At 44.9% G+C, this 26,413-nt stretch overlaps 4 protein-coding genes across 4 annotated transcripts; 1 reads left to right on the top strand and 3 right to left on the bottom strand.

The window, feature by feature from the left end:
* Positions 1–1,687: 1,687 nt before the first annotated feature.
* H6S33_004847 (uncharacterized protein) lies at positions 1,688–2,128 on the top strand (the record flags this gene model as incomplete). Its single annotated transcript, XM_044836212.1, has 1 exon — positions 1,688–2,128. The coding sequence occupies one exon, from the start codon at positions 1,688–1,690 to the stop codon at positions 2,126–2,128; it is 441 nt and encodes a 146-aa protein (XP_044690820.1).
* An 8,010-nt stretch (positions 2,129–10,138) lies between these two features.
* H6S33_004846 (uncharacterized protein) lies at positions 10,139–11,413 on the bottom strand (the record flags this gene model as incomplete). The annotated part of the gene is made up of 2 exons (XM_044836211.1): positions 10,139–11,077; positions 11,147–11,413. The coding sequence occupies 2 exons, from the start codon at positions 11,411–11,413 to the stop codon at positions 10,139–10,141; spliced, it is 1,206 nt and encodes a 401-aa protein (XP_044690819.1).
* Positions 11,414–20,502: 9,089 nt separating this feature from the next.
* H6S33_004845 (uncharacterized protein) lies at positions 20,503–20,817 on the bottom strand (the record flags this gene model as incomplete). Its single annotated transcript, XM_044836209.1, has 2 exons — positions 20,503–20,507; positions 20,574–20,817. 2 exons carry the CDS (start codon positions 20,815–20,817, stop codon positions 20,503–20,505), a joined length of 249 nt encoding a protein of 82 aa, XP_044690818.1.
* Positions 20,818–22,947: 2,130 nt separating this feature from the next.
* On the bottom strand, positions 22,948–23,964 carry H6S33_004844 (uncharacterized protein; the record flags this gene model as incomplete). Its single annotated transcript, XM_044836208.1, has 4 exons — positions 22,948–23,180; positions 23,266–23,533; positions 23,620–23,867; positions 23,925–23,964. 4 exons carry the CDS (start codon positions 23,962–23,964, stop codon positions 22,948–22,950), a joined length of 789 nt encoding a protein of 262 aa, XP_044690817.1.
* Between the last annotated feature and the right edge of the window lie 2,449 nt (positions 23,965–26,413).

Raw genomic sequence — 26,413 nt, 5'->3', positions numbered from 1 at the left:
TTGAACTGGCAAATTTTGCAAATTAGAATCTTTACACTAAAAGGTTCCCGGCGATATACTATGGGCTCATAATTAAATTTGCAGTTATTCTGACTAAGTTACAGTCAACTGCAAAAATCTTGATTTTCCTTTTTCGCCTTGCGTCAACTTTTTTTCAGAAAATCAAAAACTTACAAAAACTATATCATGCCCCTGAAGGTTAGTTCAAGCCAAATCTTTCATATTTAAAAGGTAAACAGTCTATGAAAAGATTAAATCACTTTAAACCAGAATAGTTCCAATTTAGCACGTTGTCAAAATAATTTAAAATATTTTGCATAGTCTTGGCATTTCACAAGCGAAAACGTCTAAATTAAGCGGATTTCTTAAAAATAAACAACGCTAGGTAAGGCATGAAAAAAAATTGAGACTTTTACAGTTGATTGTAAGTAAGTTCGTAACTAGCTAATGTATAGATCACCAAGCTCCCCCCTAGAATGAAATTTAATGATTCTGATAACTGAAAGAAACTAATAATACAAATGCAGAAACTAAGATCTTTCTAGGATAATTATAAAGAATATCTTTCCACCGCAACCTTCATAAAAGGTCCGGAGGTTGTATGTAGTGTTCAGTAAAGTTAGCTCACTGTAATGAGTGTGAGAAGACGGGCTCGAACAGAACGTTGACATCTTACATTGTGACTCCCTAGTAGTATTGAAATGAGTGGAAGGAGTGGGGGGAATCAGATCTCGAGTGAATGTAGAAGGTTGCTCTTGATGCTCCGTGCAGGTTGTGGGGGGTGGTAGTTGTCGGACGAATATGAACAGCTGCCTCTGAAGATATTGGGAGAGTAGATTTAGGACAGGCAATGATTCTCAATTCTTCTTCTCTGAGATTATTGAGCTCCTATTTTCGTCAGATATCAAGCTCTGTGAATTCAAGAAATTGTTTCAAGTCGGGGAATTTTGGATTCAGCTTTGTGTTTGGGAAGAGTTCTTCAACAGATTTTCAAGACTCTAAAATATACCTTGTTCCACTTCCTAATGCATTGACTTATCTGAACAGTGAGGGTAAGAATTGTGATTAAACTTGTGATACAACTGACAATTAGAATGATTGAGTCGCTCGTTGTCATTGGGTTTCCTTGGGACTTCGCGGTCTCACTCTATTTGGATTGCATGATGGTAAACTCTAAACTCATTTGATCTATAAGATTATAAAAAGAAAATTTTGCAGATTGACTTCGGAGAATTTACATTGAAAGTCCCAGTTGAGAGGGACAGTTGCTTTCTTATGAATCCCTGAAAGAATTGAGCTCCTGTAGGTATATATTAATTGTAAATAGAACCAAACGCAAGTTTGAAAATCATAATGTAGGGCATGCCTATATCAGACAAACCATGATGTCCACTGTGGGCGAAACCATATACCAATACACACGAGCGAGAATACTCTTGAAATAATATGCTTGGTACATATTCATAGTATCAGGTGATTTTATTTGTCATTACGAGTTACGGGTTCTGATTGGTTCCTTATTTATTTCTTATTAGTCAGCTTATTGCTTATATATTTATAAATCTTTGTACTACCATTCTTTAATTATAAATGCGGGGCGATTTCCCCTTAGTTAAAAAGACAACACGCTCAATTACTACACTTCTCTACATATATTTTCTCTAGGTTATGAGCCTGGAGACCACTCATGCTTATACACTCCAAACCATTTTTACTATCAAGTATACTCTATAATTTCACTTCAAACATTTCGAACAACAGCACAAAAATTCCCGCTTTACCATGCAAACTGTCTAATCAAGGCCATTACACTGTTTGGAGGGACCTCACTTGTCGAACGTTAAAAGTTCACGATTTGTGGAATCTTGTCAATGGTACGAGTAAGCATCCTGTGTTCACCACAACTATAACTACGGTTACAGCGGGACCACCTGCAGAACAACCAGTCGAAGGTGTAGCAGCAGTATCAGCAGAAGAGGATAAAGAAAAAACAACAGACAATACCGAAGAAATCAGTGAATTGGACAATAAAGACAACCTCACGGTCATCTTCCTTCAATTCAACATCGAATTTGAATTTATTCTCAAGCTCACTCTAGCCGATACTGCTCATCACCTCTGGACTTAACTCAAAAACAGATTTGATCGAAAAATTGTATCTTCCCTCCAATCACTTCTTGCCAACATTGTCACCCTACGGTATACACCTGACAAAAGCATCAAGGAACATCTAACCCAGTTCAATACTCTTTAGTCATCCCTTCTCACTAGAAGTGGTAACTCTACGGACAAAACCAAAGACCCAATCAGTTACCACCTCCACCAACTCGCATCTATTTGAGAAGGGAAAGCATCCTTCCTACTCCTCTCACTTCGGCAACAATCCCTCAAATTTGTTATAGACAACCTGCAAATCAAGCCCAATGTCACTTTCGATAACGTATACTATGAAAAGCTCTTCGATCTAGACTCACAGTGCAACAACGATGGACAACAAACTGGAGAAGCTTACAACATCAGGTGACGAAACCTAGGATATGGAAGCAGCAACGATAAAGCTGGAAAACAATGCCAGAATAAGGAGGTTAAATGAGATCTTACATGTACCTGGTGCACCAAGAATGGAGAATACGCAAAAGGCCATACGCATAAATACTGCCTGAAACTCAAAGCTTCCAGAAACAAAGAGAAGTCAGCTACATTTAGCAAGCTTAACATCAAATCCGGTAATACATTTTATAAAAATTAGACCTCTCTTGATTTCATGATCTCTCTAGCCTCTCCGCACTTGAAGAAGCTGATGTATTTACTATGCCGGTTTTCTTCTATTTTAACACTTTCTCATATACCTCGGACATAATAATGGAAGACTACAACAAATTTATCGCTAGAACTTCCAAATCTGACAACAAAGCATGAATCTTTGACCCTGGTGCAACTAACCACATGACCGGAACTCAGGTTACCAACCCCCATCTCACAGTGGAACAGTCACTGTTGGCGGCGGGCGCAAACTACAGATAACCAGAATTGGAAATGTTACCGTCAACAAATCACATAGCCTTATCAGTCTGCAGAATGTATTCCAGATCCCAGAACTCGGCAACACTAACTTAATTTGATGATCATACATTGCGAACAAGAGATTCACAACAATAGGGACTGAAAACGGCTTTACCATTTATAAACCAAACAGCAATTATATTATTGGGGTCGCTAATGCAAACAGTACTGGTCTCTACATCCTTGAAATCAAGGGACCTTGCGCACACCTTTCCATAACAACCATCTTCTATGATTGGCACCAACGGCTCAAACATCTCCCCACTTCCTCGCTGTCACAGTTACACACCCTGGTCACTGATCCAAAGCTTCTCCCCATCTCAGATCATATAGAAACATTCAATACATGTGAACTCGCCAAACCCACCAAATCTTACCTTCCTCCTTTTACCAAACCATGATCCAAACAACCACTAGAACTAATACACTCATATTTGAGTAGCATCCTTTCCAATCCTTCTCTTAGCGGTTTTAGTTATTATATTACTTTCATCGACGATTACTCCAGATATGATCACCTCTATTACCTTAAAAAGAAATCAGATGCAGCAGCTGCCACACAACGGTACATCGCATACATGGAAAACCAATTGGACAAAACGGTTAAATGGTTTTGAAGCGACAATAATGACGAATACATCTCCAATGACCTCCAACAGTTCTTTGCCTCCAAAGATTTAAATCATGCTTTCACTGTACCCCACTATCATGAGTCAAACGGAACAGCAGAATGATTTAACAAAACAATAGCAACAATCAAACGATCCGCCTTGCTCAACCACGATCTTCCACGTAATCTATACGCAGAAACAATAAATACAATTGTACAGATCAAGAATTGTCTCCCGCAAAAAGCACTCCTAAATATTTTTCATGGATCGACTAGTGGAGGTACGGGGTTACGAAGAGTTGGATTAGTCAGAAAGGTTCTATTGGGTTCTATCGGGTTCTGTTGATTGTTAATGTATGAGTCATGTTGGATTTGTCATCGCTGGGATTTCCTTGAGTATATTAAGGGGGGTTGTTTGTACTTTTCGTTCTTTTTCTTCCTCTTCTTTCTTTACGCAACGTCTTCTGTATCTACGCTGTTTATTGCTATACAATATTGTCGTCCTCTTCTTTCTTTGAGAAGACCACCGCCTCACTTCTCCGTGTCCCGTCGAACCTTGCCAACGCTAGAGTCCCGTAGTACCCCTATTGAGAGTTCCCATACCGCCCCCTATTACACTCTTCGTACCCTGCGGAATACTCGCTACTCACCCCCTTCAGAATATTGTAATGGGTGTTTTCTTCTAAGAGAGATACAATTGTCAGGGCTATGCAAAATAGACAATCGGGTTGCAGATTATTCAAAGATACTATTGCTAGAACTCACTGGCAATAATCTTTAAGGGCTCTGCTACCGATAAAAACTTGGTTTTTGATGAAGACTGGAGAAAACAGGACTGTAGGTTGGGAATAAGCATGAGTACTTATACTTCGAAGACTTCTATTTTCTGCTCCAAACTCCTTACTAAGTTTCAGTGATGACTTTCATCGGTCAGAGAAATAATACAACTGCTACCCCACTTTTCTTCAAGTGATAGCAGGTGTTTCCGATACTCAAGGCAATCACCCTTAGTCATAGCCATTGTATTGCGGGTTTCCACAAGTAAGCGTACACTGACATCGCAACGCGCTGCCCCAACGAACTCTTCAATGAAAAGCACATTTACGATACCAGCCCAACGTAGCTAAAGAGTGAAGTTAAGAAAAAGTTCTAGACATAATTCTATACCAACAGCCCATCCCAAATCCTATCAGAGAGGTCAAATTAAGGATATGCGAACTCAAGATGCACCCTTAAAAGAGATTTCTCACAATCTGTCTATCCCACTGTCCACTGTAGCCGCAAACCACAATGCGCATTCTGGGAGAAAGGATGGAAAGAACTTACCTAGGCAGGGAGCTCCTAGAAAGACCTCATCAAAACAAGATGCTCAAATTTTGGACTCAGCACTCAGTAACCGTGAATAAACTCACGAAGACATAAACGATGCGATCGCGTCAAGCATTTCGATCACAATTGTGCGATATCGCCTACTTGAAACCAACCTGAAAAGTGGCAGAAAAAAGAGGGAATTTACTTAGACGATGAAGTTGCCAGTCTGAGACTAGATTGGGCATTGGAGCACAGAAATTGGACCAAATCAATTTGGAAGAATAGGTGTATTTGGGGAGATGAGGTAACGGTAGAGAGGGGGGGGGGGAAACAATGAAAATAGATTTTCCGATACCCTCGAGAGAAGTGGTTGAAGGATAATATAAAACCTCTAGCAAGGATGAGTGAGCGCAAAGTAAGTCAGATGATGACTGGCTATTTTATGGAGCAGAAATATGGGTTGTTCTTACATGTGTATCCTGATCCAAAATCTCGTGGGGTAGGGGTTACTTCTAGAAGTCTCATCACTGTCATGGAGGCATATTTTCTAGATATTTGGGATGGGATTAAATGAGAGAATGGAGGAGAGGAGGTCTATCTGATTATTGATAATGCAAAGACACATTTACCACTTAAGAGATGGCTCCAGGAGAGAGGGATTTCCCTTAAATCTATACACCCCTACTCTTCAGATCTCAACCCTATAGGCGAGCATAGACACGTAATGTCACCTCTCCTATAATACTATCATCGTCTGTTCGGTTCATCGTTACATTTGATTAATTTGGTTGTTTCCATTCGTAGATTCTAGGCTCTTGCTAATACAAAAAACAGCCCACAATGTTTTTTTTTTTATTTTTTTTTTTTAGTTTAACTCATATCTGCATGCAGACCGTAGTCTATGGCGGCGCACCATTCTCTCTAAGCAACCAGTGCAGGGTTTCACCTTATCGAGGCGTTAGCCTCAGGTATGGAATACCCAAACCGACATCTAGGCCAGCACCTTCAGCCCACAATGTTTAGCCATGGTCGTTTAGAAAAAGGACCTAGCCACTTACTACTAAATGACTAGCATGAAATAACCTAGTCATTTATTCTTTCTATAGTTTCCGGAAGAATTATTGCGAAAGTCAGAGCTAAAAGAGTGGATTTTGTTGTACTAGAGATATGACCTGCATTATGACCGGTTGAAGACCCGGTCCCATCACAATCGTTCTGACTCGAGGCGAGTACTGTCGTTCACGGGGTATTGGCGGATACTGGGTATTGGCGAATTGCAGGTAAAAGTTGGTTTGGCTGTCTCTTTTTTGCCCTGTCCACCATCACCCATGAGTATCCGCCAATACACCGTGAACGACAGTACCCCAAGATACATTGTTAGGACCCCTTACGGAAGCCTAAGCATAAATACACTAAGTGCAAAAAGCGGGATACTCAACCAAAAGGTCTATAACTAGTGTAGTTGGATGTATGTGATTAGTATTTTGTGTAGCTGCTCTTGGCAACAACAGAAAAAAGGTTTCCCGCAAACAAATATCTAGCAAAACATCTCCCCGATATTAAACGTTCATCCACCAGCAAAGAAAATAAATAATCAAAATGACAACTCCACATTTTTGCCCCGAAGAACCCGGTATCGAACATAAAACTCTCACAACAAAGGCCTGTCCATGCTGTGGCGTTCAGCTACAAGTTCGGATCCAACTTCCAACTCAACAAACACAAATCGAACTACCCCTAAAAGAAACCCGACACATATCATTTCATTGCTAGATTCTTATTCTAACAACGAAGTATCTAATCCTGAAAGTTCGCCAATATTCCGATTGAACACCTGTGTCCCTCATCGCCTTTTCCGATTATAAAATGGATACGAGTGCTTGAGAGCCAAAGTTGCCAAGGGTTTAGAGCACCAGATAAAGAAGAGAGACCCTACGGTACAATGTGGAAATGGTAAGTTATCAAAGATACTGGGATATCTTTTTGGTGCTGTGGTATCCTCTGAAACCCTATAAGGTAGCCACAAATATGGGGTAACTCGACCCTTATCTCTGAATAGAGGATATATATCATTGAGAAGGCGGCAGGAGGCCGCAGGAGGCCGCAAGGGTGGCGGGGACGGTGGGGATGGCACACCTGTGTGACAGACATGCGTGATACAGGGAGCAGACTAAAAAGCTCTAAATCCCGAACACCTACATGTACATGTAGGCATGATCATCCACCACCATCATGATCAGATCTGCAAAAACCATTTTGAAATGTGAACGTTAGACTCTAGGATTCTATCCCCATGTAGCCTATTATCGAGATAACTTTCATAGATTTAGGGGAGGTGGATTTGCTTGGCCATCGAGCAAACATCGGTGCTATTACTGTGAAAGTGCTTCCATGCTACGCGAGGATAGCCAATCGCCGTGACCACTAGATGCGTTCGCAGAAGGCCTGAGAGGTTTCAAGGATCCCTACAGCTGTCAACCCTCTGCACACCATCTTTTCCAAACGGAAGCCACAGCATGCCACAGTACGACACAGTTCAAGGCTCTTTTCTTGTAGTTTGATAGGCCAGAATAAAAAAAAATGTGCCTGGAGGTTGACAACCCTTGGGGACATGCTACCGGAAACTACGACCTACAACATAGAAATGATAGAAATGATAAAATCAACAGGATCTACGCCGCATGGCTACTCCGTTTAGATATTTTCACATTTCTAAGCGTATTTTTTCATCAAATCTGTTTGTCTGCCAGAAAAACATGATTGATCAAAATTACAATTTCAGGTTGCTCCAATAGATTTTGAAATGCATCAAATAATGTGTTAAATTTTACTATGGTGCGAGTTCGTTAGAAATTCCTATAAAAGGTCATATAAAAGTTATCCAACAACCTGTATATTTCGGAAATGCATCAATTAGTGCATCAATTAATGCATCTTCTAATCATCTTTTAATGCATCAAATTACGAATTTTGATGCATTATCTCCAGGTTCAAAAAAGATAAAAGCAAAGAACTCTGAAAGGTTCGAACCTAGAACCACTACCATGTCTATCTACTACCATACTTTCTATGCTGTGAATTGAAATATCATCTTATCTGTTATCGCCGCTATGACTAGAATATTGTAATTAAAATCGTCTGAAAGTTATATAAAAATTATCTATAAGTTGTTTATAAGTTGTCCATAAGTCGTCCACAAGTTGTCCACAAATATTTCATAGACAATCTAATATATAAGTGCATCTTTAGATTCATTTACTAACAACATCGGGTATAAATGTGTTAAATTTAACGGCTTTCCGTTATTTGTATGGAGAAATATCATTTGATGCATTTACGCGGCTACTAGAGTTGAAAAGACCAGCAGAATGCATGTAAAGGCGACGCCAATGGGGCTCAAGGGATTGATATGGGGAAAAGCACATTAAAAAGCAAGTAAAAAGACAGATTGATGTCTTCTCAACAGACATACCTCAGTAAGTACATTTACTTCTGTCTTTTTCCAAAATGCTGCCGCTAACTGATGCATTTACACTCGTACAAGAGCCTTCTTTCGTCTTCAGAACATACAACCATCAGTTAGCTTCCCACAGAGTTTAACTGGATCGAATGAATTTTGATTAAGTTTGCCAGCTACAAGGAATGCAATTTTATTCGTAGATAACCAAAGCCGTGGATTCCTTTCAGTGGTTCCACACACTGAACCCCAAGCTGCCCAGACTCTTTACGAAACTAAGAAATCTTCGTCTTATCAAACATTAGCTTAATCATTCGATAGCACTCGAGATCTGAAACGGACCAGATACTAGCCTGTCCTGTCAGTGCTGGATAATACCCAATGCTCGTGTGATTTTGCGTACAATATCATCAATCATGAGGTATCACTCGTCCAAGACGCTCGAAAGAAGAAAAAAGAGTGATCTCCTCGCAGGCTCAGCATAATGAATCACAGTATGAAGACTACATTCTACACCCCCGGTTTAATATCACGCCTCGTGTATTGTGGGAAGCCGCACACACGCGAGAAAAGTACCATTTACGAACCTCCCCGATCTATCGTTAACTCATCTAGTACGCCATTATTATCATCGCAAAAATACCGATTTCTACACGAGCTATGGCAATTTTAATTAGAAATCTCGTCAAGGCTTTGGACTCGTAGGGATCTCGACATAACCCACTCCAAATTACAAAAGATTCTCATCCTGAGCATGAGACATATCGTATCCGCTTTACTGACTGACAAGCGCATATCCATACGGCGCATGTTGATAGAACATCAAATACTTGGGACATGATTACGCTACTGTTAACTGTAATAGTCTATATGTACTTACTCGCATTGTTCCCAAACCTCTCAAGACAGTACTGCGGCGAGTGATCTATCTAGAAAGTAACAACTAAGCCCTTGTATTTAAGCGCCTTCTTGCAGACTAAGATCAATTAACTGCCTCTTAATCAAAGGGTCAGAATTCGCCACAACCAAACCCCCGGCACACATACACGTACACAGAATTCTGATTATCTTCCAATTAACGCGCGCGTGAGTATCAGGCGGTGGACAATTGACTTGAAGCCATATCACGATCGGCTTATCTACTTCCACTAGTTACTGAAACCGGGTTTCCTAACGCCAGTGCTGATACAAATATGTTCCAGTTTGAAGACTAAACTTGATATCTGCCCTTCAGAGTAGAATCCAAGCGTGGGTGTGTCGTGCCTGCATTGCAACCCTGACCCTTACCTTGACCGAATCGGTAGTTAGCGGGGCTTGGCAGAGGTCTTATCATGATTATTATTATTGGGCCTAGCATTCTGGCTTGGTAATTCATTTACTCGGCGGTGAGTGATATATCATGATGGCATTTAAATTTTGCAAGATTTGACTTCACTTGGTTTTGAAACATTTATTAGCAGTTCTCGGTGAGTTTGTTGCGTTTTCTGCTGGCGCCGGGATTGGATATATACGCCAAAGTAACATCGTTATTCATCATATATATGTGCTAACATAGGAAAATAAAGGAAAGGCGAGAGGTGGGGAGGCGGTCGATGGGAAGAAAAAAAAGCCAAAGGTTAGGTAAATCAAACTCTACACCTCCCATCATAACAGAGCACGACACAATACGGTATTATAAAGCCCTCTACCACCAACCCCTACCCCAAGATCGGCGCCAACAAAGCGCCCACAACCGCACCGATAATCTCCTGCTTCACAACAGCCCTAACGACAGTCTTCGCCTGCTCCGCCAGAACAACGCCAACCCGCCCCAGCCCGCCCCAGAGAACCATAGCCACCATACTCATAACCGCGGCCATCAACAAATTAACCTGGTTATTACTCAGCACGCCCCACCTCTGCGCCGTGATAACCCGGCGACTATTCGGCCTGTCCGTCACCTCCACCGTCGCCTCATCCGCGCCCCCACGCTTCCTCATCCCATCACCACCATGCTCCGGCACCGCTCCCGCCGCCGACTGCGGCGCGTTCCCAACCGCCGAATGCAGCTTCCCCTGTGCCGTGATATGCGTCGCCGGCTCCACAAGCACCTTCGCGCCATTCGGCGCCTCCACAATCTTCTTGCTCCTCACGTCGATCACGGACTGCTGGAACAGCGCGCCGAGCAGCGAGTCCAGCAGCGAGCCCGCAGTGCCAATCACCGTCACGAACGCTACTAGCCAGATCTTCTCCCAGGGTCCCCACGCCGCCTCGGCGCCCTCGCAGGCGGGCAGCATGATTGCCGCGATGAGGCCGATGATGAATGCACCTGCGGCGCCGGCGGTGATGCCGGCGAGGGTGATGCCGCCGTTGGTGCCCTTTGGCGTGACGTTCCAGGTTGTGATGAGGCGCGGGGGGGAGGAGGAGAGGATGCCGAGCTCGGAGGAGAGCGTGTCGGAGAGGGTTGAGGCGTAGTTGGCGATGATGCCGATGACGAGGAGGTTGTCGGGGGTGTTGTCGAAGCAGGCGCCGTGGGCGGGGGAGAAGAGGGGGGAGGAGGGGGTGGTGCGCGTGGTGATTGTGTTGAGGTTGAGGTCGTAGAGTTGGGCGGTGTGCAGGAGGATGAGGATGGAGGCGATGATGCTGTTGGCGAACACCTAGGTAGGTAGGTACATGTAGGTAAGTATAGGCTATACGTTAGGATCAGGCATGGGGGAGGAGGGTACCTGGACGTGGTTTCGGGCGCCTTCACCGCCGGGGGTGCCCGAGCTGGAGAGAGTAAGCTTGGCTTTGATGTCGTGCTTCACCTTTGTCGCTGCTGTGCCGAGGCCGTAGAAGACGAGGAGGAGCGTGAAGGGGAGGTTCCATGGGTGCAGCGCGTGGACGGCTGCTGTGAAGATTGCAGCGATGATTCCGCTTGTCGTTAGGGATTTCCTGGAGATGGCACGGATGACCAGGAGCGTCGTTGCGACCGCGGCGTATATCAGGTTCATGGCTAGACTACTGTGTGCAGCTAGATGGTTGGGGTGTCTAGTGGTGTTGGTGTTGGAGGTTGGGCGGTCTGGTGGTGTTGACGGTGTTCTGTGAGTTCCGGTTGTGGGTTGTGGGGTTCGTTGGTTCAAGGGCCGGATGACGTAAATAATAAAAACCACTCATCGGTTGACATGAATGCTAAGAAACAGGCCAGGGGCTGTGTGGCGGTGGTTGCAACCCTGCGCCACCAATTCATTTCAACCCGCATGAGACAGCAAGTGCTTACTTTACATACATGTAGATAGAGTAGGGTATGAACTCTAGCATCCCTTCTTGTTCCTTCAACACTCTTCCTCAACTCCGCCAAGATTTGATGAAGAGCGGGGTCACACCTCCTCTAAAGACTTTGCTTAGGCTTCATTGCCAACGCCAGTCCTTCCTCTCACTCCTTCTTCCCTCTGGGGATAGCCTCCTTCTCAGGTACAATGTATACTCTTGGCCGTCTCCTCCTCGGGTTGAACCCTTCTCCTCTCTCCAAAGTCTCCTTCTCACCGAAGAACTCCAACTCTTTTCTCTCCCCGGGTAACGCATCCTCACCAGAAATGCGAAGATAGTGCAGCCTACGAGACCGTGGAAAACAGTAAACATGGCAGTTCCTCTCTCTCAACAACTGGACCAAGCCTTGACTAAGTTCGGTTAATCTCTTTCTACCGGCTGGGTAGCGGCTAAATTCTTGACACAGGCTCAGCTCCGTGGGGAGGAGTTCCCTTTCGATATTACAGTGCATTCGATCGCGGACCCATCGGGCGGTATGACTATATTAGCTATTTGGTTACTCTTTTGCCTCTCCTTTTTTGTATTTTTCGTTTTGTGGAAGTCAGGGGAAGTTTCTTGTCGTATGCTTTGTAAGAAGATTTGCGGTTGGTATCAGACCATAGTTACTATAACAAGGGACCAGGCGGGGAATAGAAGGGGTTTGTTCATGCCATAGCTTAGGCTTCATGTGATATTCATATACCCAGAAACAATAGAAACTATGAAACAAAAAAAAATTATACGGACTCTTGAGTACCTACCTACTTACATGTAGTGTTGAATGATACCGTGTCTTCTTGTATGGTTTCTTTCAGCCTTCTGAATCTTTTGGATTCTGATGCGCATATGCGTTGATATCCGTAGAGTGGGGGAACTGGTCTCTGTGGAATATTTCGAATAGAGCCAAACACATGCATCTGCCCATTGACTTCACCTGTTTATTAATGTCTTATACACTTCTCATCTTCATTTCAGAGGTGCACTGATAACCAGCATAGTTGAAACCCTAGAATCTCGATCACTACACACAGTTTTTAATTCCGACACATATGGCAGGCCGCAAGACCAGCTGCTCAAGGAAAAAGTGTCTGGTACTGTGATACTAGAGTAGAGTAGGTATGTACATATATACTTACTAGAACAGACGTAGATTACCTACATGTAGGTAGTACCAATTGAACCTTAACTCTGTAGGTGTTATATGATTTGTTTGTATTTTCAGTTCACGATCCAATCTGTATATTCTATTTTCATCATGATTAAATAGTGTAATATTACTGCACTTCTTGTAATTATTCAGATCCTCATGATATTTCGGGTTCACGTATCACTTGCTAGGTTTTTGTTAGCGTAGAAATAGCGTCGAAGATATCTCAGTCGGCAGTCTAGATATAGCTTCGCCTGTATGAGACCGGGATATAAGTATATACTCTACCGTATCTATTGGTCACAGTTTACCTTTTCCCCGGAGCATTATTACAGTCGTTCACGGAGTGAGTACGAATACTGTATATAGACGAACAGTGACTTTTGGACAAATAGGAAACCATAGGAAAGATCGCTTTGGCAGCTTGGCTGTTTCTTGCCATATTGAGAACTCTTGTTCCCTCTTTACTCAAACTAATATTCATGAACGACTGTAATAATAATATTAAATACGCACGGCACAGATACCAGGGACTAAGAAAGAAGAGATTATTTTGCATGATCGCTTGACGAGTGGAGTGATCAGCTGCATGGTCTTGTACCTTGTTATATATCGCCAGGTAGGCCGAGTGCGAGATCTCCTTAGAATCTTTTGCTCTAGAGTCCCTCGGCAACTTAGTGCAAAAAAATACTGTTTATGGGAATTTCTTGAAATCTCAATGCTATCATTATAATTACTCTACATAGGGCAAGTCAAGCGCCGGGTTTGAATTATGCAGTGTGCAGCAGATTACCTAACAAGATTTTTGGACCCATAGTTGGGACACCTTGAGTCGGAGTGTCAAAGTTACCGAAGTTTGAAACTTAATGGCCAACCACCGCAACATATTAAAACCAAAATAGATATGTAGGATGATAGAGGAAGAGGTAAGTAACACTGTAACATAGCCTAATTAATGTTATCTATTGTGGTTGTTGAATGATTGAATTTCTGAAAATTGGGTTTTTGGTGAGATGCTAACCCAATGTCGCATATTAATGCACCGAATGTCGGAGACAGAGGTGTCGCCTCTGAAATTGTACAAAGTTGCCTATCTAAATTTAGTTCACTATGAATGATTATTATTCAATGAGCCAGATTCATTTATGGGAGTCTGGAGGCTTCATCAGGTATGTCATAGTCTCTGTTATACTATTATGTCACTCCTTAACATATTTCTTATATAAGAGTTCTCTATAGAACTGTATCCAACTAAACGACGAACATGGGGTAAGAAGGAAAGAGGGGGGAAGGAGGCTATAAGTCTCCCATTAACTCACTACTTGAAAGGTCAGCATTCTATTCGCATAAGAAATATATTCATATCTAGGCAGAGTAATAACTCTCGCAAGTTGGTTCCATGTACAATACCATCACAGCCTGACTGCCCCTACCCGCCTTGCAATCGAGAACTCTGCGAAATTGTATCATTGGGTGAAGAACCGGGATGGCATCGGTTATATTGAATGAGATAAGAAGGTGTTCGGAAGATACAGTAAGCGCTAGGTGATTCGGGTTAGGATTGCGGGAAGAAGGATCGGGATCGGTTATAGGATTTCATTATGTTCGCTTGATATTTCTTTAGGTTTGGTTGCTGGGGTTAGTCATCACATTTCTCTTTGGAGTTTATGTTCAGGGCTTCATCTCCTCTCTCTATACTTCTTTTTCTACCTTCTTTACGCAACGTATTCATTCTGTTTGTTAGCAATATATTCTATTTTCGATCAGTACTGAGCCCGGTCTCCGGTCCAAGTCCAAGAACGTATCCGAGTCGATCCAAGCCTCGGTACCTATCCTAGAATCCCGTCCTATAATACTGCCTAGTTAGAAGTACTGTAGTCAAAGAAAAACAGCAACATTCTGTAACTGAGCCATTTCAACTGTCTGGTGTATGAGTACACACAGGGCCCAGTTACATGCTGAGAGTTATTGTTAGAAGCCAGTTGCACGGTGATATGCAAGTACCGGCAGTGTGGTTAGCTACTAGCTGTTAGAGTAACTACATTCTGGGCACTAGGAAGGGGATCTATTCATGGGAGCAATGACTGACGAGTATATTCCTCGCCAGTGACTAGAAGGCCAGTGTAACGGGGGTCTCTTCTAAGAGAAATAGAATAAAGTAGAATTGAGACGGCCGTGCAAGATAGACAATCAGGTTGCAGATTATTCAAAGATACTATCGCTAGAACTCAATAATCTTTAAGGACTCTACTACCGATAAGAACTTGGTTTTTCTTTCTCATGAAGACTGGAGAGAACAGGACTGAAGGGCGGGAATGAACCTGAGTACTTATACTCCAAAGGCCTCTATTCTCTGCTCCTAACTCCTTACTAAATTCCGGTGAAGCCTTTCCTCGGTGCCGGAAACAATACCACCGCTACCCCGCTTTTCTCTAAGCGTCAGCAGGTGTTTCCGATACCCAAGGCAACCACCCTTAGTCAAAGCTTTTCGTAACACCTGCAGCCTTGGTTGTCACACAACCAGGGCCTGCATGAATGAGCTGCCGCTCAGATGTAAGCTTAATCATTGCTGTAGACCTTCCACTTATTGTAGACTTCTCAGGAATAGTCCCTGTCATTACTGGCAGGACTGCATGCTCAGAGAATACAGAGGATCACTGGGCATTCAGAGCTTCACTCAGGCCAGCCTTCTAGTCACTGGTGAGGCATAGACTCATCAGCCATTGCTTCCATGAATAGATCCCCTTCCTAGCACCCAGAATCTAGTTACTCTAACAGCTGATACCTAACCACACTGGCAGTACTTGCATATCACTGTGCAACTAGCTCCTAACAATAACTCTCAGAATGTAACTGAACCATATGTGTGCTCATACACCTGATAGTTGAAATAGCTCCGTTACAACCGGGAATTCAGAGCTTCACTCTGGGCACCCTTCTAGTCACTGGTGAGGCATATACTTATCAATCATTGCTCCCATGAATAGATCCCCTTTCTAGTGCCCAGAATGTAGTTACTCTAATAGCTAATAGCTAACCACACGGCCGGTACTTGCATATCATTGTACAACTGGCTTCTAACAATAACTCTCAGCATGTAACTGGGTCCTGGATGTACTCATATAACAGATTGTTGAAATGGCTTCATTACAATACCTCAGTCATTCCACGGCCATTAGAAAGAATAGATTCTTTCTGGCGTAATAACATTGTAGATCAGGGCAGGCATACCTAGATGTATTGTTAACAGAGAACAGCTTATTTTGAGTACCATATCTGAAAACCATTAGCTATTAACATTACCTCCAATATATCCGGTATAAGGTGTGATGCAAAAAACGTGGCTTTCGGTGTTTTTTCTTTTTATATATATATCATTTTCAACTTAATTCTTAGTAGAAATGATCACATACAGTAGAAACTATAGTGTAAAAGACTCTTCCCCTAATATAGCTAACATACCGCTCACGTGCTGAAAAAGCCACAAAACGAAATTCTCAACCAGATATATACTAAAGAAAAGAAACGCTAGGAAAATACAAACTGAAACTATAGGTCCGAAGGAATGCTGCCGTCTTGTGAAAATAGCTGGAGGCTTTTGCCAGTGTACCCTGAATGGGATTTCTAGAATGCGTAGATGGTGGGGATGAGACTCGCTGGGGAGTATATCGATGTGGAAGTAGAACGCGGTTCTCGGTGTTCCTTTCATCCGGATAATACTTATTTTTTACCCCTCAAAACCGGTAAAGTATAAGTTGATGTTACAATGCTGCAGCTTATACATAGGCTGCCACTGCGCACGATCCCAGTAAAATGCGAAATGTGGTATTGGGGCACTGTACACAGTCGCGCAATATAGGAGGTCAAATAATCGTTATTTAATCGTTATTCATCAATAACGATTATTTCCTGTATAATCACTTAATAAGCTCTTGGATTGGATAATTATTAGCCACAGAAACGATAATGTGATATTAAAGGATTATCTCTGGAATAATAATTATATCCATGATAGCGAAAAAGGGGAAAAAGTAAAAGATAAGAAGTTGAATCTGCAGCCTTGTAGGTAGCGTATACTTCATGCTACCCACTGAGGTATGGGAGAACTGAAATTCCAGTCCTGGAAGTAATATACAAACTAGATAGCCGATACAATGCTAGTAAAATTCGAATTTTTAAGCCTTATTCTCCAAAAAGCCTTTATTCATAAATAAGACAGATCTATTATAAAGGCTTAAGCTATTTGATAATAATTACCTAGATTTAATGCATATACAAAAAATAAGACTTATATATTCCTCATTTTTGAGAAACTCTTACACAAAATAAAGCTTTAAACCAATTAACGCTTATGGCCAAGTTTGGCCTTTCCCCAGACATAAGACGTGTCCAAGGCTTAATTTGAAAAATTCGTCTTATAAAAAACCAGGTTCCGGCGTTAAAGTAAGTACATGTAAGACCTCTGATCCATTTGTGACCGACTCAGTCAAGGTAAGGGTCAGGATTGCAATGCGGCCACCCAACGTTGTAGACGGCCTCATATGTATGCAACAGCAACAATCAAACAAGCCCAGCACTCAATCTTCACATACTCGCAGTAACACGGCCGCTAGAGGAAATCCGTTCCCACTAGAGGAATTAAGTAAGCTGATCGCGGAAACTCCCAAGTCGCGCGGGGCACCAAGCCAACAGAACTATCATGAATATCGACCAGCTCAGGTTGAGTATTGTCACTGAGGCTCTGTTCGGATGGCCTAAATTATTGGTTTTGATACCATGAATACGCCACAAAATACCATGGTTTTAACAGGTGCCTCTGGAGGTATCTTCACGCCTGATCTACCCAACAATATCTCAACTCCATCGTCTTTGGCGAATACTTGGTTTTATTACCATGCAACCGAGTTTACCACAGATGTATTGAATAACACGCCCGTCCGAACAGGGCCTAAACATTAAGCGGCGACTTCCGGTTTTCGGGACCCAATCTCTTGAACGGGAACGTCAAGTTAAATAGGGTCATCGAGTTGAATGAGCTAAGTGCTGAGTCGAACAGGTACTTGAAAACACTGATAGTAGACAGCGAGGCTACGTTATTACTTACACAACGATCCATCTACCCCCATTCAATAAAGGGCGACGTCCTTCGTAAAATGGCACAAACGCTGAGATAGATTGGCGCTTCTTGCTCCAGGTCCAGAACCGAGTGATTTTGGGTGAGGCGTGGCAATGCAGCACGGTTCCATGGCTCAGTTGGTTAGCGCGTGGTGCTAATATCATTCCTTGCAGGGTTCGTCTCTCAGGGTTGAGAGTTAACGCCAAGGTCGAGGGTTCGACCCCCTCTGGAACCATATCCAAGTTCAGTGGTCTCCATTGAACATTGTTTTTCCTCTTGTACTCTCCGGATCGTGAATGGCAGTTCGCTTCGGGATTGTCGGGAACATTGCATTTTCTTTTCTCCTCAACCTGGATCTAGATGGATGCATACATGTAGCCTAGTAGTCTGCTTTGAGAGTTAAGGTTCGGAAATGCCAGCGATGCATACCGAGGATTCTATGTTTAAATCTGACTTCCCAATGCCGAGGTTCGAATAGTACCTCCGACCAACCCGCTGTTGACGATTCCGGACCTCTGAACTTGAATTCTTGGATTATAGTGTGAGACGTGTCTTCTCGCACTCCAATATCAATTAAAAAGATATGAAAACTAGTATCCCATTATGACCATTCCGAGGAATTCACTATGACCATTGTTTCGGCATAGATCATTGCCTCCGGATTGGCTAGGCCGATAACTAAGATATAGGTGGCGGAACTAGCGAGGCCTTCTTGGCGCTGGGTGGTGAATGGGGAGGATGTTGTTGGATTTTCTTCTGATGGTCTTCTTTCGTGATAGACGGGGGATTAGCCGCCGTTGGTTATGCTGGTGCGCTGGCGCTCCGTGGTGGATGAGAGTTTGATACCAGAAGAGATCGATAGGCCGTGGTGTAGAGATATCTGTGCATCTTACACGCGATGGGTTGTTAGTAGTGTAGATACTTGTATCAATGTCTCCCACTTCTACTGCTGGCGTGGGAGGTGTGTGTGATCATGTTGTAAACGATGCGGAAGCAGCTCTACCATTCCCACGTACTTCAATTAGCTGTCTAAAGTAAAAGCTGCCGAAAACTCTTTCTCTCCCTTCGTGGCTTTGTCGGTTTGAGTTCCGGCATCCTGGTCTCTCACCCAAACCCCTTACAGGTCCCTCCTGCTTTATGGTCTGGAACAGGAGCCTTGACTGAGCGGGTGAAGCGTTGAAGCAGCGTCGGTGCTGGAGTTATAACGTTAGTCGCTGTATTTCTGAGTGCGTGGTGCCTGTCATTCTTCTTTGATTCGTGGCCAGGGCCCTATGCATGGTGCGTAGTCGCTACATCCATCCGACCGCCGAAGAACCTCGTCTCCAGGTGATGAACACGAGGTATGATCCACCAGCTGCAGCGGAGTGTAGAGTACTCCGGGAACCTAACTGCTGCATCCATCGATTTGAGAGGTGACCGGGCTGCATGTAGCCTATAGACGTAAGGACGAAGAACAGGGTGGGTGGGTAAGCTCGATCGAGCCGGTGGCGCTATGATTGTAGTTACATGTACCCAGCTGACGGGAGAGACTGTTTCACAAGCCGGAACACTGTAAACTTTATTTTTCCCACACTGATGCTTAACCGACGTTTTATCACCCCTCCTTAAAATACACCCTCCCTACCTCCTACCTCGCACACCCTCATCACAGCATTTCTTTGCCCATCAAGAAGTTACGTCTCCATCCAACGTATAAGATGTCCCACATTCTCGACCTATGCACACCCGCCGCCTCGTGCTATTCTACATCAGAGCCCAATATGCTACTGAGTACATCGAGACATCATCAGATGTTGCCCGCATAGATGAACAGAAGCCACATGCACCGTTTGAAACACACATAAGCGGGACCTCGGTGAAGAAGCGGGGAAGAAGGGAACTTTCCTCAAATCGAGAAAAGGGGGGGGGGGGGGGGGTTTATACTCCTTTGAGGTCCGCTGGATAGGCGTATATTAGGTTCCATATACGTGTTCTTCGTGCTATCCAGAGCTAACATAGTGAGCGGGAAAGACTTCCCGCGTTCGGGCAATTGCACACCCTACGAGTTTGGGGAATGTATCGGGAAATGAACCAGGAAAGGTGTGGGAAACGTGTAGGGAGATTCCTTTCCCTACACATTTACTGATTCATTTCCCCATACAAAAAAGTGATACATTTACTAATGTATTTCCCAACCTCGTAGAGATGGCTAGTTAGCATGCGTATCAGAACACAACCTGTGTGCTCCACGAACAGTCAGGCCATTACGAGCAGCGACCGAGACTCGTTCTTAACTGCGAGCACCAGAGCTATCAAATCCGCTCCTACCCGCTAACTAGCGGCACGGCGAAAATACCTCTGAATCTTTCGGAGTCCCGCGTTCCAGAGACACATCCCTCAGAGCAGGCCTTAGGATCTGCTGCTACTGAAGCGCTGCACTACCGCAAAGACACCCATAAACCGCCACAAACAACACCGTGAGCTGACAAGCCATCCGAGTGGCACCCCATAGCCCAAACAGACAGACTCACAACAACTCACTCGACTCGGCACTATCCTAATTTATGACGAGTGATATTTAGTGATTGACAAACTGGGGTGCGGGTGATGGCATATGACGCACCATCGGCTGAGTGAGATTGTATGATTTTGTGGACCAGTGTACCAAGCGAGGGTTGGTGACTGGACGAGTCATCTGCAGCGATGGGGTACGGGTGGATAAGGTGGTGGGTGATAGTTCGTGATTGGATTGCCGATCTGGCCGAGTCAGAGGTGGTGATGAGGAGGGAAGGCGTTGGTGATGGTTCGTGATCCGAATACTTCATAACCGAGCCATCGCTGGTGATGGGGATCGGAGACCGAGTCATGGGTGGTGACGGATAGGGTGGTTAGTGATAGTTTGTGATTGACCCATTGACTGAGTCAGAGGTCATGATGGATATTTGGGTTTGAGGACTCGCTGGCCAACACATGTGGCGACTATGTCAGACAAGCAAGAGATACTACTCCGGCCACAAAACCAAACGTCGAACACCGAGTACCCCAAGCACAAGCACTCGACACCCACACCACCGTCGCACACACCGATTTGGGCCAGCATAGTGACACCCACCACCACCACAATTGGGCCAGCGCGCGCGTGGAAGCCTTAATTAACCACAGATGATGGGGAATGAATCGGCTTCAACGAGATGCCCTGACACCAGGTAGTGCTTTCTATAAATAACAAAACTATTGAGGGTTACTCATCATAAATGAACGCATGCAACCATACAGGGCCAGCTTAGAAATAAAAAGACCACGACGCGCGCTACCACCACCCCCCCCCCCCCCCCGGGGGGGGGCCGCCACTATGCTATGCTACATATAGCCCCACCCTCATCTCCCCAGGAGGGCAACTAGCTATGCATCACCATAACCACCACCGACAACTCCCGGCAGCCAGACATGGACATTTCAACGTGCTCCGCCAGGATAAGCCGGCTCGAGCTATAACAAAGGTTCACAAAACGGCTCGCGCCGGAGGATGTGGGATATCCTTACCAACAAGCTTAAGTGCACTGCACAGAACACCACCGGGAGAGCTGAGGGACAAGATGAGGTAAATTATGGGATACATATGGCCGTTCGGAGCAGGCTACTCAATGGGTATACCCGGATCCGAAAAACCCGCCCGCCCGACCCGTCAAATCAACCGACTCAATACCCTTTCCCCGGGCTTCCGTTTAGCCCAGGTAAGACGCAAAAGGGCGCGGATGTCAAAGAACCTGTAGGCATTAGCGATTTCCACGAGAGAATGCGGCATTCTCATAGCCTTCGGACCGCATATAATAAATGAATTAACAAGATATCACACGACACAAAATCCTATGCAAAAACGACCGGTATAGAAATTATGCACTTACTGGAGATTTCCTGGTAGAATATCTCGATTTACCTAGTGGCCCAACTTATTCTCGGAAATGGAGAACCCGGCTCAGCTACCCAGGATACGACCCGGGCTGACCTAAAAAGGGCTGACCCATTACGAAGCCTGGCTTGGGCTAGATTGATGATATGAGGACTTCTCCCGACCTCAACAAGCCAGAGCTCGAGTCAGATTGAGCTGCGGACCGCACTACGTGGGATGGGTTTGTTTCCGAATCTCGGGTTTGACGTGGTGTTTTATGTCCTGGTGGTTAGTTTCATGCTTCGTTCATATGCGGGCGTAGAAGACTGCTTTATTTTTTTACTTAGTGGTGGGTAGCGATTGGTCAACACACGGACTTTGCTCGGTTAACTATGTACTAATTGTTTAAACACTGTCTGCCTAACTGCTATCTTCTTACCTGCTGTGTTCGTCAGCTGCAGCTCAGTTTCATCTAAACATCAACTTAAACAACACTCATGGCCAACCTCTACACAGCTAGTACTCCTACACTACACGCAACGATGGTTCCTCTTTTATACCTAATAATACCTGACACGTCTAAAAGCTCGAATTAACAATGGCTTTGCTTTACAGGACTGTCATTAGCACTAAGCGTCATGGACAACTACCGTTCAATACAAGGCGAGGTAGATTAAAAGCAAAATAAGTGTGAGGATGAGGGTATCGATCCCACATGTAACGTATAATGGCAGGTATGGTCACGTCATATAATGCTACCTTGTGGCTGGTATCGGGATCTTTGGATATACGTAGTTACGGGAGCCCAATCCTCGAGTAAGCTGGGCCAGGGTCGTATTATATTGGACCATTGGCTTGGCCAACAAGACTTGCCTGGAACGTACACATAGCGTTCCGCAGACCCATGCACTACACTATATGAATAGTAGTCAACTACAGCTACAACACACCACACAACCACTTTTCCCTTACGCAGCCTTCATTTATTTCTGTCTACCCCCCAGAGACGGAGAAGAAACCAAAGCCTACATATCCCGCGACCCAGCCACGCACCCAAGCCCTCCCGAACCACAGAACTCCCCCCCCCCCCCAACTGCCTCATCAAACCTTAAAACGCGCAATACCCACCATCCACTATCCACGACGCACCCGTAACATAGCTCGCCATCGGACTGCCCAAAAACACCACCACATCCGCGATCTCCTCCGGCGTGCCAATGCGCTTCTGCATTGTCGAGCCCGGAAAGTCCGCGGTGGGGCTCATGCGGGTGAGCATTTCCGTTCCCACGGGGCCCGGGCAGACCGAGTTGACCCTGATGCCATCGGGTGCATGATCGAGAGCTATATACAGAGTGTCTATGAGCAAAAGATAAAGGGTGGGTAGTTGTGGGGGGTGGGGGGTGGGGGGTGGGGGCGTTGTACGTACCAGCGGTTCTACTCATCCCGATCACGGCGTGCTTGCCGGCTATGTAAGTGATTGCGCTGTGGGCTGCAAAGAACCCGGCCACGGAGGACATGTTGACGATCGACCCCCGGAACCCGTCTCGGCCTTCCCAGGATTCTAGGTCTTGCTTCATCATTGCTTTGAGTTCTTCGCGCTGGCAGAAGAGTACTCCGTTGACGTTTACATTGTTCGTAAAGTCCCACTCTTCCTTTGTTACATTGCAGGCCAGGGTGTTCTTCTGGACTGCCATCTACATACATACAAGCGGGTGTGAGTAAAGCCCTAGAGGGAAAGCTATTCCTTAATAATGAGATAATATGGAGGGGGTTTACGCACTCCAGCAATGTTACATGCATAATCGATTCGTCCCAGGGATTTGACGGTCGTTTCAACCATGTTTCGAACGGATTCCTCATTGGTTACGTCTGTGTGCACAGGAACCACCTCAAAGCTCTTGTTCGTGGCAATCTTCTTCGCCTCAGCTGCAACAGCCTTGAGCCTTTCTATATTCACATCTGCAATCGCGATTCCAGCGGCACCGGCTTTGGCGTATGCTAGAGTTGTAGCTCTACCAATACCCAGTCCTATATCAGATTAATAAAAAGACTAACCAAGGTAAAGGACAGTGAAAAAAGATGTACCCGCGCCAGTGATGAGAGCGTTTCCTGCGAGTCTAATCATGATACTTGTTTAATGTGAATTGATGAGTAGTGCGGCCGCTGAGAGGGTTGTATGGAAGATTCGTGGGCTTTTATAAGAGCTCGACACGTAAAATAGCCTTTTCGGATGACCATTTGTCGCCCGAACCCCGCCTTGTGGCTTTCTTGTGTGTGTCCATTTGATAGTATCCATTTCAGCCAATACACCTAGTTCAACCAGGTTTTTTTTTTTCTGCTTTCCTTGAGACTTCTCCAATCTGTAGGCTGATACGCCTTGCACTACCCCATGATAAACCAGAGCGACTCGCCCATGTGAAATTCATCGGGAACATCCTCACTGTGCGGACGCGTGTACTGGCGCGACGAAGCATCTGAACCTATTGCGGGTTGTCAAAAATAATGGGACGCAACAGGACACCGCAACGGCCACCCAACCCCACCACCAACGAACTAACACGGAATGAAAATATATTTTGTGCCTCTAGTATTTCTTATCATCTTTTCTCTTATTTGTGGTCTCTTTGCGGTCGGTCGTGGTTGGGAGATTGTTACGTTGAAGCCTGTTGCGTCCCATTATTTTTGACAACTCGCAATAGTTATCAGTTTATTCCTTCTTCTCAAGCACTTCATCGGGTTGTCCCAAAATGGGATTCCCAGGGCCAGCTTTCGCCAAGCCCACCTATACATGCCATCAAGTCTCCACGGGGAAATAGATACTATTAATTCCTATGTCCATGTGTGACATATTCACGTCTGTGCAACTTCCAGGGGGGGCTTATAGAAAAAAGTAAATCCCCAAGACATGTGGAGTGGGGAAGAGTCAATCGGGATTCCAAATAGTGATCCGAGATTACAGATCCAATTGAAGATAAATGTGACAGTGACCACCTACCCCACAACTCTGATCCGATAAAGCCGTTTTTGTTTTATTTTTGTTTATGCTGTGAGAGGCGGAGGAAGCGATTGGGAAGTTCTGGGGCAGTGTGATATTATCATAAACTAAGGTCTACATACAATTAAAAAAAAATCCGATAAAGCCAGACGCTAGTGTGTCTTGGCATCGAGTGATGATTCATGATACGAATATTAGTTGCAGTTTATTTAGCGCCCTAGACTCAAGGACGACATTGATCAACCGCAATGCAGTCCGAGTTGCTGCTGATAGATTAGTTTCGGTTATCGAAGCTTCTCGACCGTGGATGCACTATTAACATACGTGAGATGAGATGATATGATACCGCTGCCGGGCCTCCGCGCGTTGTGCATGATGTTCTCTAATTGCGGGAGATCAGCTCGATGTTCACGGATCAATAAGAGGCCCCATCACCGCGAACCCCTGGTCTAACTGTTAAAACGGACGGGTGAGTCTAACCCGTTCATGTACGACATATACTAGTATCGTTCTGACGTTTTTGAACTGGGTCATTATTGCATACACCCAAAATCATGAGCTTGGCGTATTTTTGTATGGCATGCAATATCAGTCGCGTCCACAAACGTCAGGAAAATACGAGTATAAGATACCTCGGAGGCCCCTCACATGGTCCTTGATGGGTGCTGAAACCCGAAAGAGGCGCTGCGATATCCAAGTAAGTCGCTCAATCCAGAGTTATTCGCCCCGCTCCGCGGATGAGCACCCGTGGGCGGAGCTGCGTGACAACCGACCGCGGATCACAGAGCTCCGAAGGCACCGTAGCTTCAGTACGTCCAACACTGTTTTTTTTTTTTTTTTTTCTCGGGGCAAATGTTGCGCTTTCTTCAAGACAAATCAAGCTCGGGGTATTGATCATGCCGAAGCTGGGTGGGTCCGAAGCGGCTCTCTCTCTAACGCATTGTTCTGCCGAATGCGGCTATGCTTCCACACAACACATGTCCCCGCCTCCCTATGCAGGCCCAAGATCTTGGAATGTCGATCCTCCCAATCATGGTGTAGATGATCGGCCGCAGCTGGTGCGTACATAGTTTGTATATCTGCGAGTGTTGGCGAGTTGCACCTCTGATGACGATGCAAGGGGTTACACGTACCTGTGCTCCTCGACAGAGTGAAACATATAACAACCAAGTATATGCTCACGGGGCTACAACAGAGCCAGAACAGCGCTCTTAGTTATCGTGAGGAAACTACAACTGAGCAGCAGCAGAGAAACACTCTCCCCCCAAAAAACCACATACCGACGTAGATAGACTTTGAGCCTCCCCGAGAAGCATAAACATTTTCATCTTGTAAACACTGAAGAGCATGTGATGGGCCGACAAACCACCAGTACGTACACCAGGAGCTGTCTGTACTGCGATAGATCATGTGGCTCCGCTAACCAACGGCCCCGGGGGGGGGGGGGGGGGGGGGGGGGGGATCCACCAGAAGGCGGAGAAGCTGTTGGTCTGCTGAGAACGTCGAGACATGTTATACTCGGGATAGGAAGGGACAACAAGGATGGACGTCATTGAAGGCCTGAAGTGAAGCAGACGTG

The sequence above is a fragment of the Morchella sextelata genome, assembly GCF_020137385.1.
Source record: "Morchella sextelata strain SCLS chromosome Unknown scls_18, whole genome shotgun sequence".
Lineage (NCBI taxonomy): Eukaryota > Fungi > Ascomycota > Pezizomycetes > Pezizales > Morchellaceae > Morchella > Morchella sextelata.
This window is presented reverse-complemented; position numbering and strand designations above follow the sequence as displayed.